The sequence below is a fragment of the Natator depressus genome, chromosome 5 (genome assembly GCF_965152275.1).
Source record: "Natator depressus isolate rNatDep1 chromosome 5, rNatDep2.hap1, whole genome shotgun sequence".
NCBI classification, from domain to species: Eukaryota; Metazoa; Chordata; order Testudines; family Cheloniidae; genus Natator; species Natator depressus.
The window spans coordinates 79782208-79795767 of record NC_134238.1 but is presented as its reverse complement, the minus strand read 5'-3'; the positions used below and the strand labels follow the sequence as shown (position 1 = coordinate 79795767).

Sequence of the window (13560 nt, the reverse complement as noted above, 5' to 3'; positions counted from 1 at the left end):
TGCATTGTGCTGGGTATTTCTTTATAATTAAAGCCCAATACATTTGCTGATCAGATTGTGCAATCTTGTGTCAGAGTTCCATTTAGTTTAAGTATGAATCAAAGCTTTGTATGAACTCCAGGTCAGAATGTACTCAATGAGCTCTAGCTTTCAACATTTCTTGCACAATACACCTATTTAGTAGAGCAGTAGTTGACTTCAGTTATTTCTTAGTTAGAATATAGAAGGAAGTGAATCATATTGACATTTTCAGTGTATGGCTCCACAGTAGGAAAATTCAGTCACAGGTATAAAGTTTTACTGATATTTAAATTAGTTAAGCATAAGCAGAATTAAAATTGATAGCCATAGGCTTTAATCAATGTAACTGCATTTGACTTTATTGCCTTCTGTACAGTTTTTTGGACTGACTGAAACCCAGTAAGATTTCAAGATAGCTAAATATGGACTGTAATAAAATTATGTGGGGGGAAAAAACAGAGCAATGATTGCTTGTGTTTAGTAAATTTAGTTAGATGACTATGGGTAAAAAATTTCAAAAGCACCTAAATGATTTAGGAGCCTAAATCCCATTGAAACCCACTAGCAGTTAGGCTCATAAGTCGTTTACGGGTTTCTGAAAAATTTTCTGTATAGCTACAATTATTAAAGCCAGTTTTCATAAAGTAATTAAAAAATCCTTTCTCCTTTAAACAATGGATGTATACGGGACTATTAGGTAAAGGCTATAAAGTAATTCCCTAAAGGACTGAAGTAATATTCAATAAAATATATAAATACTTTACATTTCAAATTATACCCCACACTAAAATCTGCTGCTCAGCACAGACTTTATTCCATGACTCAGGTCCACCTTCTAGCAGTGTTCCATGGTAGCTATGACATCACCACATGATGTATGCTGGGATATCACAATTAGTTACCTAATTTCCTTAATAAAGATTCGTAAGACCCTCTTTAAAACAGTGAAATTCAAAAGCTTTAAGTCAGGAACCTCTCTTACCTAACTAGATACACTATGTTTACAGAAAATAATTCTCTTCCAACCAAATTGGATCTTGTTAATCTCTCTAAAGTTGCTGTATTACAGGTTATATTTTTTAATGAAGAGAACATTTAATATCACTGTGTAATTATAGCTGGTGGTTCAAATTAAGGGGAACAATAAAGGCATATCTAAAAAAACCCTAACTTATGCAGGGAAGTGTAAGTTATAGCTCTTTGTACCTGCTGATTCTATTCCTCAGTAGATTTGCACAGACGATGATCAGGCAATTTGCTGTCACCTGTCCTCCCTCACAGTAACTAACAGAACAAACGTAAGATTGAGTAGTGCCCCACCAGCAGAAACTGTTCATCTGAATCAGTTTAGCCCTGTGTCTTTCGGGGTTCCCCAGCAGAGAACAGGTTAAAATGTGTTCTGCTTCCTAAACGTCCCTCCTGGTGGATTTTCTTACACTGCTTAGGGGTATGATGGAGATACTATGCTTCCCACAAGCCAGTGCAAACCAGGAATGCATATGATCCATGGTGTATCACTTTTAGTAAAATACACCTGATTTTTACTATGAAAGGAAATATTTTGCCAGTGAAAGAGCTACTTTCAGAGAACAGCCTGCAATAAGGAAATCCATTCCATTTTAACTAACAAATCAATCAGATGACACTGGTCCTATTACTAGTGTCGGTATCGTCTGTGTAAAAAATTATGCTAATTGGGGGGATATTTAGCATGCTAAGACCATGTTTACATTTAAGTTTGCCAGTTTATTTTATCATTCACACAAGTAAGCTGCTCTGCCAGGTTTACTGGGGGATGCTCCAGGATGTATTATTCTGAGACATAACTGATACCAGGTCTCACGTAACCACTGACTCACTTGGGGGAGCCCTAGCAACCCTTTAAGAGCAGTAGATTGTCAAAATATTTTTAGGGTAAGGTAAGATAAACCATATTAATATGCTAAATGCTCCCCAAAGACTGGTTGCTATCAGAGTCACTCAGCACATAAATCTGGGCTCACTGCAGTTTTCTTTTCTAGTTCACTTTTAAACGCATTCATATGTAACAATAATGGACCATAACAGTATCAGTGAGACTTCCTGTTTAATACACATTGAGCTCACATTCTTTCTTGACCCCTCCACTCTCTCCTTTCAGATAACCGCCAAGGATTCTGCTTTGCTGAAGTTTTACAGACAATGTGCCAGATGGCTTCCAGTAGCCGTAACCTTGTCACCAAGTCAGAGTGCTGCTGTGATGGAGGGCGAGGCTGGGGTAACCAGTGTGAGCTTTGTCCACTGCCAGGAATCACCCAGTATAAGAAACTGTGTCCACATGGACCAGGATATACAACAGATGGAAGAGGTAATTGTGGGAAGAGGTAGAGGAGAGGAAATAGACAAAGATAACACAGAAAGTAACATGCTTTCTTAAATCTCTGAGATATTTAGCTGAAGTTACCAGCATTTCTGAAGTTTACTGCAAAATTGCTCGGCTTGGTATTTTCTATACATTCAATAATAATTTATTTCATATGCTTTTCAATGGGCAGCACCTACAAATCCTTACCTAGTGCCTGCTGTGGGAATATTTACATAAGCAAGGATTTTCAGGATTGAGTCCTAAAGCAGGAGACAATGACTAATAAACTGAAAGGCTAAAAGCTGTCGAGAACAGGGGTGGGCAAAATACATCCCGCGGCCCAGATCTGGCCCGTCTAACATTTCTGTCCGGCCTTCTCTGCCCCCTTGCGATCTCGAGTCCGGACCGCTAAAAGTCCCATGGCACAGCGGGGCGTTCAGGCAGGCTGCCTGCCTGCTGTGGCCCCACACTGGTCCCGGAAGCGGCAAGCTGCTGCTAGCATGTCTTTGTGTGCCTCTAGCACGGAGGAGGAGACGGCTCCATGTGCTGCTCCCAGCACCATCCTCACAGCTCCAATGGGAGCTGCAGAGGTGGCGCTTGCGGGCGCAGACAGCATACAGAGACCCGCTCCCCCACTCCAAGGGGCGCATGGAGATGTGCCAGCAGCAGCCTGCCGCTGCCGGGAGCGCCCCACTGTGCCGCTGGCTGGGAGCTGCCTGTGGTAAGTGCCTCCTGGCCAGAGCCTGCACCTCACATCCCCTTCCCCCACCACAACCCCCCGTCCCAGGTCAGAACCCCCTCCTATACCAAACTCCCTCCCAGAGTCCACACCCCTCACCGTCTCCTGCAATCTGCACCCACCTGGAGCTCCTCCTGCACCCACCCATATTCCCTCCCAGACCCCGCACCTACTCCATTAATATAGTAGAAATGTGCGGCCCATGACGACTTACCAAAATTCGTGGAGCAGCCCCCCCTACGAAAATTATTGCCCACCCCAGTCTAGAAGCTGTTACATGCTACAAAAGGTATACACATGAGCCAAAAGGCATCAACAACTGAAACCTGTAGCTACACAATAGTTTCACTGTATGATCTACATATTTTTTCATATTTCTACAAAGAAAGCATAAACGTGTTTTTAATTCTTACGATTGATTTGACTTTCTTTTAACATAATCTAAAGAAAATTCACTTCTATTAAATATAGACATTGTGTAAATTAAGTTTGCAGAACTGGAGCTTGGTTTCTCAGTATATTAGCAAGAGAATTAGGTTGGACCAAGTTACAGAGTTCAGATCCAGATGTAGAACAGAATTTAACAAAAATATGAAGGGTGATTAGATTGGGCCCATCTCTAATGACAAAGTAAGGAAATAGGAGTTTGTAGTAGAAGCATGTTGGTGGAAAAGTAGGTAGAATATTAGGGTAAAAAAAGGAATCTGAATACACCCAGTACTGTTTCAATGTCCTGTAATTCCATCAGGGTCAGCAAGCTGGAGTTTATCACTGAGAACAAGATCATTTTATCAGCTCTCAAAAAAGGCAAATGAGAGAATTTTAAAACAAAAGGGGGGGTAATGAGCTTGGTTTTAAAAATTAGATGTTTCTAGATTGAATTAGACTGCAGATGCTACATTCATATGTGATACTACTGAGCTTCTGCTTAATCATATTTTAAAAGGTGACGTGTATATTTCCTCTCCAGATATTGATGAATGTAAAGTCATGCCAAACCTGTGTAGAAATGGCCAATGCATCAACACAATGGGTTCCTTTAGATGCTTTTGTAAAGTTGGCTACACCACTGAAATAAGTGGGACATCCTGTGTGGGTAAGGTTATCACTGTAATGTTTAGTATTTTTGCTAATCCAACAGATTTTTTTTAAAAATGAAATGTTTATTTTCTTAGTGAAATTCCCAGGTAAATTCTTTAAAGCCTCAGAATACTAAAATTCTCTCTTCCTCTCTTCACAAAATACATTTTTGTCTTCACACTTAGTTTTAGGGAGCCTTGAGACCTGATTTAGCATATTACAGTTCTGCTAACCTAGTGATATTTCAGCAACAACCTGAATGAGATACCACTGAACTGGCCACTAACCAGACCAATCATGGTTTGGGGAATAAGCTTTTGGCACATAGAGGCTAATAATTAAATTGCTCGAAAGGACATGTCAGGAAGTTACCATTAATTAAGACTAAAGGGACCACACAGTGGCCCTGAGTGAGAGGCTTTGTCTTTAGAAATTAGTTTCACTGTTCTAGCTGATCCTCAAAGCAAATGCACTATTGCTTCAGTTATCCACCCTCTCAGGTTACTTCAGTGGTAGCTTGCATCTGTAAAGAAGAGGACAATTAGGAAGCAAGGAAAGAATTATAAAAATAATTTGGAAAAATTAGAGATTTATTTGTGCAGCTGTTCAGTAGCATCCTTGTAAGTAAATGAATATTTTTTACTAATTACTGATTCTCCTACTTAGATCTTGATGAATGCTCCCAGTCTCCAAAACCATGCAACTTTATCTGCAAGAACTCAGAAGGAAGCTACCAGTGCTCATGTCCCCGTGGCTACATCCTGCAAGAGGATGGAAAGACATGTAAAGGTGAAAAAAGTTGTCAGTTACATCTAGATTCGTTATTTTATGGGATGGCTACTTTATAAATACTAGGGCTGTCAAGCAATTAATCACAATTAATCACACTGTTAAACAATAATAGAATACCATTTAATTAAATATTTTTGGATGTTTTCTACATTTTCAAATATAACACAGAATACAAAGTGTACAGTGCTCACTTTATAATTATTTTTGATTACAAGCATTTGCACTGTAAAAAAAACAAGAAATAGTATTACGTGAATTGAAAAATACAAGTAATGTAGTGCGAAGGAGTACTTGTGGCACCTTAGAGACTAACAAATGTATTTGAGCATAAGCTTTTGTGAGCTACACGAAAGCTTATGCTCAAATAAATTTGTTAGTCTCTAAGGTGCCACAAGTACTCCTTTTCTTTTTGCGAATACAGACTAACACGGCTGCTACTCTGAAACAAGTAATGTAGTGCAATCTCTGAATTTACAAATGTAGAATTATGCACAAAAATATGCATTCAAAAATAAAACAATGTAAAATTTTAGAACCTGAAAGTCCACTCGGTCCTACTTCTTGTTAAGCCAATTTGCTCAAACAAGTTTGTTTACATTTGCAGGAGATAATGCTGCCCGCTTCTTGTTTACAATGTCACCTGAAAGTGAGAACAGGCATTTTCATGGCACTGTTGTAGTTGGTGTGGCAAGATATTTACGTGATAGATGCGCTAAAGATTCATATGTCCCTGCATGCTTCAACCACCATTCCAGGGGACATGCATCCATGCTGATGACAGGTCAGGCTCGATAACAATCCAAAGCAGTGTGGACTGACGCATGTTCATTTTCATTATCTGAGTCAGATGCCACCAGCAAAAGGTTGATTTTCTGGTTAGTGTTCTAATTTCGTGTTCTGTAGTTTCTGCATCAGAGTGTTGCTCTTCTAAGACTTCTGAAAGCATGCTCCACACCTCATCCCTCTCAGATTTTGGAAGCCACTTCAGATTCTTAAACCTTGGGTCAGGTGCTGTAGCTATCTTTAGAAATCTCACATTGGTACCTTCTTTGCATTTTGTCAAAGTGTTTTTAAAATAAATAACGTGCTGGGTCATCATCCGAGGCTGCTATAATATGAAATATATGGCAGAATGTGGGTAAAACAGAGCAGGGAACATACAATTCTCCCCCGAGGAGTTTAGTCACAAATTTAATAAACACATTTTTTTAATGAGTGTCATCAGCATGGAAGCATGAAAGGGCATATGAATGTTTAGCATATCTGGCACATAAAGACCCTACAACGCCAGCTACCAAACTGCCATGCAAATGCCTGTTCTCACTTTCTGGTGATACTGTAAATCAAAAGAGGGCAGCATTATCGCCTGTAAATGTAAACAAACTTGATTGGCTGAACAAGAAGTAGGACTGAATGGACTTGTAGGCACTGAAGTTTTACATTGTTTTGTTTTTGAGTGCAGTTATTATGGAACAAAAAAGATCTACAATTGTAAATTGCACTACAGTACTTGTATGAGGTGAATTGAAAAATACTATTTCTTTTGTTTATCATTTTTACAGTGCAGATATTTATAATAAAAATAATACACACTTTGATTTCAGTTACAACACAGAATACAATATATATGAAAATGTAGAAAAACATCCAAAATATTTAATAAATTTCAATTGGTAGTCTATTGTTTAACTGTGTGATTAAAACTGCAATTAAGTTTTTTAATCATGATTAATTTTTTTGAGTTAATCACATGAGTTAACTGCAATTAATCAACAGCCCTAATAAATACCCTCAACTCCAAAAGGTGATATAACAGCTGCAGCTCCCAGGGAAATCTCTGGTCCAAAGTCAGTGGTGATACAGAAGGTGGTATATGTTGCATGTCAGGTATAAGTGGTGTACAACTTTTATACCAAATTGAATGCCAAATTCATGGATTTGAAAAAAACAGTAGAATGACTCAGGAAAAGCCTTGCACTAATTCCAATTGCAGGAGGAAGCTAACGCTAATTTACCTGAGGTGCATGACAGCCACTCATTTTCTGACCAACAGGCCTGATTTGCCACTTCATTACACTAGTTCTACATGTGTAACTTTTTGTTAACAGAGTAGAGAATCAGGGACAACACTATTTAACTTGCTCCAGCATGTACTTCCCTGATGAATATGGATTTATGCTTCAAGTGATAAAGAAATTAATATTAAGTTAAAAAGGAAGTACTTTCACATGATGATCTTGTTTAAAGAGAACAAACATGGTTACATCTTTTTCACTGAGTCTTACTAAGAGAAATCTGCTACTTTCAGATCTTGATGAATGTCAAACCAAACAACATAACTGCCAGTTCCTCTGTGTCAACACTCTTGGGGGCTTCACATGTAAATGTCCACCGGGCTTCACTCAACATCACACTGCTTGTATTGGTAAGAACACGTTAACACTAAGTTTCTGTACATTTCTCTTTGTTATAAAAACAAGGGCAATACTTAATATGAGCCTATTTATTTTGTACCACAGATTTATTAATATACAGACTATTTTATTTCTCAGTAGTTCAAAAAGGCAGATAACTATGAAAAGCAAAAATATCTGAAGCTCATCTACAATAAGCATTTTTGTAGTGACTATTTGTAGGTAGTTACTGTATATTAATTCTAAATGTACCCACATGAAGACAGAGGTAAAATATTAAAATCTGACTTAAAAAAAAAATCAAAAACAGATTAAAGAATTTTTTCTTTCCCTTGATAGCTACAGATGTCTTTAAAAACTTTAACATATATATCTTACCAACTAAAGCCATCCTCATGTGTAGTGTACACAGTGGGTCAAATGTTTAAAAAACCCTCCTTTTTCCTCACCCAATCTGTACCTGTATTTTGCACCAGAGACTGAATCACAGTACAAGCACAAATATTTGAGTATTTATGGCTCTAAGTCTGCAAATTAAGTAATTACACTGGCAAGTTTAGTAGGTGCAAACTACACCTACAAAAAGGTATGAATATTTACCCTGTATGTGTAACCTCTTAACCCCATCCCTTATGTACTTTCTTTCTCCTCCTGTATCTGTATAAATATTTTTTGTTAAAAATCACTGCATTTTTTTCTAGATAACAATGAGTGTGGTTCACAGCCATCACTTTGTGGATCAAAAGGAATCTGTCAAAACACACCTGGAAGTTTTAGCTGTGAGTGTCAGAGAGGCTTCTCTCTGGATTCTACTGGATTAAACTGTGAAGGTAAATTTTGAGGGCCATACATTCTCTGCTAAGGCAGAAATCTGCAGTTCGTTCTTATATGAGTAGTCCTACTGAAGTCAAATGGAGTATTTGCGTGAGTTGCTACATCAGACACTTAGCCTTAGAGCAGACAAGGGAAAAAAAACCAGGAATGTAGTTCAGAAGATTTGTATCGACAATTTACGTATCCTACTGGTTTGTTGTACACACTCACAGTTCAATTTGCTAGTAGTAGCATAAGCAGAACCCTGAGTACTCTGCAGCACAGCTACTACTAAACTTCTCGGCTGCAGCCCCCACATTCCATTGCAACAGTAATGTATGCTCTCTCCATAAAATACCCTTCATTCCTGCCCCCACACCTGTAAACACACCCAGTTTAGCTCATCATTGAAAATACTCAAAAGACACATATAACAATTATTTCTGAAGCTAAGGTTTAAAGTTTTGCTCTCCTGGCAGCCCAGCTTTACTCCCTTAGTCTCAGCTCTCATGTTATCCAGGCAGCCCATCTTAGAACCAGCTTCCCAGCCCCTCCTCCCATGTGCACCAAGGAAGTGGTGAGCAATTTATCTTCTCCATTACTACGCATTTTTTTCAGGCAGCCTAACTGCTTGCCTACACTCCTGGGAGCAAGCTGGACTCCAGTTCTGACTCCATGGAGCAGTGAAAATATTTAACAGAAAAATTTTGGTTTCAATCAATTTCGCAACTCAACAAATGTTCAGTTTGGAAATTGTCAAAACACCACATTTTGACATTTTTAAATGGAAAAATTTCTGTTTCAAATTAGAGTAATTTTTGTAAATGGTTTAAATTCAAAGTTTCAGTTGACCCAAACCAACATTTTTTCCAATTTTCTCTTCCCCAAAATATGACATTTCAACTTGCCATCCCCATTCCAAATGGAAAACAATTTCCTGACAAGCTCTAACTGAAAACCAGTTCCTTTGTAGGAAAATTAGAGCATAGGTGGCAGCTGCAGCCAGATCCCAACAGGGCAGCACAAACCGAGAGTATTGGTGCCTGATGGCAGCAAAGTGAAAAGTTCCACGGCAGAAATGCTGAATTCTCTGGTATCTTGGAAACATGCCAAATTCCATGGCTATTATTTTAGGCTCTCTCCAGGCTCAGGCAGGTGACACTGCATCAGTAAATCTTAAAAAAGTGAACAGATTATAATCTTCACAACCGTAAGCACTAGAAACATTCTATTTTATATGAAAGTTGGGATTTTGAAGCAGTTTTCCACAGGAATCTTGGAATATGCAGGGCCCCAGGGGTAGGGTTTTAGCTTGAAATGTGTGACAATAAAATAAAGCAACTTTTTAGAATATGATAAAAAGTGTTTTCCCAGTCACTGTTTATAAATGGCTGGAATAGGAAGAGTCAGACATAAACATGTTAAGGTGTTCTAAACCAATGTTTCACCCCTTTTTTCTACAAAATAAATATCACGTGAGTGCTCTTTTTTGGTCATAGTGAATATGATGCTAACCATTTACTTACATGTTTGGGGTTTTTACAGAGTAATACACAAAAGCTAGAGCAATTAAAAGACTGCAGTGTCAATCACCACAAACAGTATTTGAGTTTCAAGCACTGCAAGTCTGCCTCAAATTTTTGGAGATCACGAGTAGTAAATTACATTTCTAATTACGAGATAGAGAAATATAATTGGGAGTTTGATATTCTAGTGAACACAGTATGTTTTCCCTGACATTTGTTAGGCTGCTTACAACTTGCTGTTAGGTGAAACTTTTAATGAATGTGCACATTTTTTCAAATAGGAGACTTTCATACAGAAAGAAAAGGAGTACTTGTGGCACCTTAGAAACTAACAAATTTATTTGAGCATAAGCTTTCGTGAGCTACTGCTCACTTCATCGGATGCATTCAGTGGATCCGATGAAGTGAGCTGTAGCTCACGAAAGCTTATGCTCAAATAAATTTGTTAGTCTCTAAGGTGCCACAAGTACTCCTTTTCTTTTTGCGAATACAGACTAACATGGCTGCTACTCTGAAACCTTTCATACAGAAGTGTTTTCTTGCCTTCTCTTTTCCCTTATGGCCATCCCCTTCACCTTTCTTCGCACATAGCCCTGAAACCTTTTAATTTGGCTTTCCTCACTGCGTATAGGTAGACAAATTAGATTACCTCTGTGCTTATTTTACATGTTTGTATTTCTAAGTGCCTTTCAGACTAGCAACAACAACAAAAAGTCCTTGCAAAGCAAGTTATTGGAAACTGGATGTATGCCCTCTTGTGACTGGAAGTTTTGGCACGTAGTCCCAGTTCTGGAGGAAGTTCTGATAATATTATTTAATTATTCTAAATCTAATTCTACAGAGTTTGTGGAAGTCTGCAAGCAGTCCTGCAAATTCCTGCACACTTCACTCACAACTGCCGCTCGTAGGTTCCCCTCTATTGAAGCAAAACATCCCAGATGCATTACTATGTTCAAAGGCTTTGTTTTCAATTCAGACAGCATATTGGAACATAACATACTGAAGCATAATATACTAGCATACTGAAGCATAACATACTTTCATTAAGAGCTTCTTGCCTGTTTGCAGTAAAAAAAAAAAAAAAAAATGTGGATTTGCATCTCAGATGCACACAATGGTCATAAGGGTAACATTTCCAAAAAGCACCCAAGTGACTTAAGAGCCTATGTTCCTGACTCACTTTTGAAAAATGGGACAGACTCCCAAATCATGTAGGCATGTCTCAAAATTTTATGGAGCTCCTGGACTCCATGGGACATTGAAAACCCTGCAATTTGTCCTACGCGCATTCAATGTTTTTCAAGGTGTTGGATAGTTTATACAGCAATTACATAACTTGATAATCGCACTTAATAGATATAATAGTTATCTGAAGGAACATAGTTATTGAAGACACAAATCTTAAAGAGAACATCAGGACTGTGCCCTATAGAACCCACTCCTGCTAGGTACTGAACATCGGCCTCCCAGGAAACACTCAGCACTTTGCAGGATCAGGTCCTGTGCATGTATCCAATACGTACCCAACACACCATATGTAGTTACTGTGCATGGGCCCAGTCTTGCAACTCTTATGAAAGCAAATAGTTCCATAAGCTTCATCTGAACTTACTAGTGTGTGTAAGGAGCCAAATTACAGATGCAGCTTCAAGCTTAGGTGAAGAATCTTCTATGGATAAAGTATGGTCCTTTAATTATAGTTATTGAAATAAGTTGTGTGTGGTGGTTGTGTGGGGTTGGTTTGCTTACTTGTTGTAGGCAGTTTGTGTAACCATTTCTTCTTCCACATTTTACTTTTTTTTTGGACGGGGGAGCAGATGTGAATGAATGTGATGGAAACCACAGGTGCCAACATGGCTGCCAGAACATCCTGGGTGGCTACAGATGTGGGTGCCCACAAGGATACATTCAACATTATCAGTGGAATCAGTGCGTGGGTAAGAACGATCTCCTTTTGACCCAGATGTTACATAACGACGACGAAACACTTAGATTTTCAAAAAACCCTATGAACATCTTTTAGGTTCAGAGGTACCTACATTAAACTTGTGTAGATCCTCTCTGACTTACGAAGTTGAAAGGGGTATAGTTACATCAAATCATGTCAGCTGACTGTTACTGCCTTGCAAGGGGAGGGAAAGACACAAAAATTCAAGATAATTTCCAGGGAAGGCCTGTAAAGCCCTTGCTAGGAAAGAGTTAGCACTTTAGTCAATAGCTGTAAAGTGCTAAACAGACACAGATAACCACACATGTACAAACCTTTCAATTGATAGAATAGCAGCAATAGAAGCAAATGAAATTAAATAAAGACAAAGATTAAACATAATGAGTCGTGTCCCCCCCCCCCCCCCAAGCACTCAGGATTCTGTAAAACAGAATTAGCAAGAATACAATAAAAACATAATAGAACACCATATTTTTCAAATACAAAGACAAATAGATGATATGATCCATATTTCTTTTAAGGGCAAGAAGGGAAGGAAAGATGATCAAATGTAGGGTCAGCAGTACCCACTCAATAATACTTTTGGGAGAAAAAACTTTTTTAATAGTGGGGAGGGATGAAATTACAACTTCACTTCTAAATCACAGATTCATATCTATCTCAAGGTTTGTAATGATCAAGAGATTTTCCTTATGGAAAAATCCTATGGATAAAAGCAATGTGGCTTAATGTAAATTCTATAGCAATCTACAGAAATGAGTACAAATGTCACCTTTCTATGTGCTTTTTTTAAAAACCATCCTGCAACAGAGATAAAAAAAAAAAATTATGCCAGAGCTAGATGTCAAAAGAAAATAAGAGATAGTTACAAAAAGACCTATAGAAAACTAATAAGCAATTCTATATATTTCCAGAAGGGTTACCATTTGATACCCATTTGTTTGGTAACCTATGGCAGTGGTTTTCAACCTTTTTTCATTTGTGGACCCCTGAAATATTTCGTATGAAGGTGCGGATCCCTTCTTAGATGTAGTCTGCAGACCCCCAGGGGTATCGCAGACCACAGGTTGAAAACCACTAATCTATGGTATAGGGAAGGAGTTGGTGTTTTCAGTCTAGTAGAGAAGTTAAGAACTGAATGCGAATTACTAAAGAGGCAGTTATTCTAGCCATTTGAAGTATTTTGGTTCAAGGTTTGAGTATGTTGGCGGAGCAGTGCATATTCCACAGCCCATTCTGTATTTGTTCTCATAAGAAACAGAGGATATTCACATCGAGGACTGTCAGGCCAATAGTCACACACAATTCACTTTTTAAAGAACCAAAGATGCATAAAGTATATAGCATTTAATTTAAACGATAAAAAGGATCTCAGAAATGCTTATATTGAGCAGATTGTTAGTTTTTCAATTAGTTTTAATGTATCCACTTACAATAAAAGTTTACATTTTTACAGTAAACGGTGTTTTGTCTGGCACTTCACCAACCGGAAAGCTCTATAAACAGGCATTTCTGATCTTCATTGAAATTCTAGTTTAATCCGGTTGGCATGGGCCAGCAGAGAGTTGGGGCCTGGAAGGAGGTATGGAGCCCTGCCCCAAGTGCTGCCTCCACAGCTCCCATTGGCTGGGAACTGTGGACAATGGGAGCTGCAGGGGCGGCGCCTGCAGGCGGAGGCAGCGCACAGAGCCACCTGCTGTGCACCTAGGAGCAGCCAGGGAGCCACCTTAGGTGAGTGTCCCCTGAATCCAGCAACCCGTGCCCCTGCCCCAAGCTGCTTCCTGCCCCCAAACTCCCTCCCCAAGACTGCACACCGCACCCAAGCACTACACCCAAATTCCCTCCCTCTTAGTTAACTAGCATTTTTCACTTACCGGCACCTC

The 13560-nt window shown here is 38.8% G+C and overlaps 1 protein-coding gene across 1 annotated transcript in view; it reads left to right on the top strand.

The window, feature by feature from the left end:
* The window catches only part of FBN2 (fibrillin 2), a 247755-nt gene that overhangs the window by 224565 nt on the left and 9630 nt on the right, over positions 1 to 13560 (top strand). Inside the window, exons 57-62 of the mRNA XM_074953067.1 lie at positions 2162 to 2368; positions 4075 to 4200; positions 4851 to 4973; positions 7285 to 7401; positions 8092 to 8220; positions 11547 to 11666. Of these exons, the coding sequence (XP_074809168.1) occupies positions 2162 to 2368; positions 4075 to 4200; positions 4851 to 4973; positions 7285 to 7401; positions 8092 to 8220; positions 11547 to 11666 (822 nt within the window). The remainder of the gene's footprint in view (positions 1 to 2161; positions 2369 to 4074; positions 4201 to 4850; positions 4974 to 7284; positions 7402 to 8091; positions 8221 to 11546; positions 11667 to 13560) is intronic.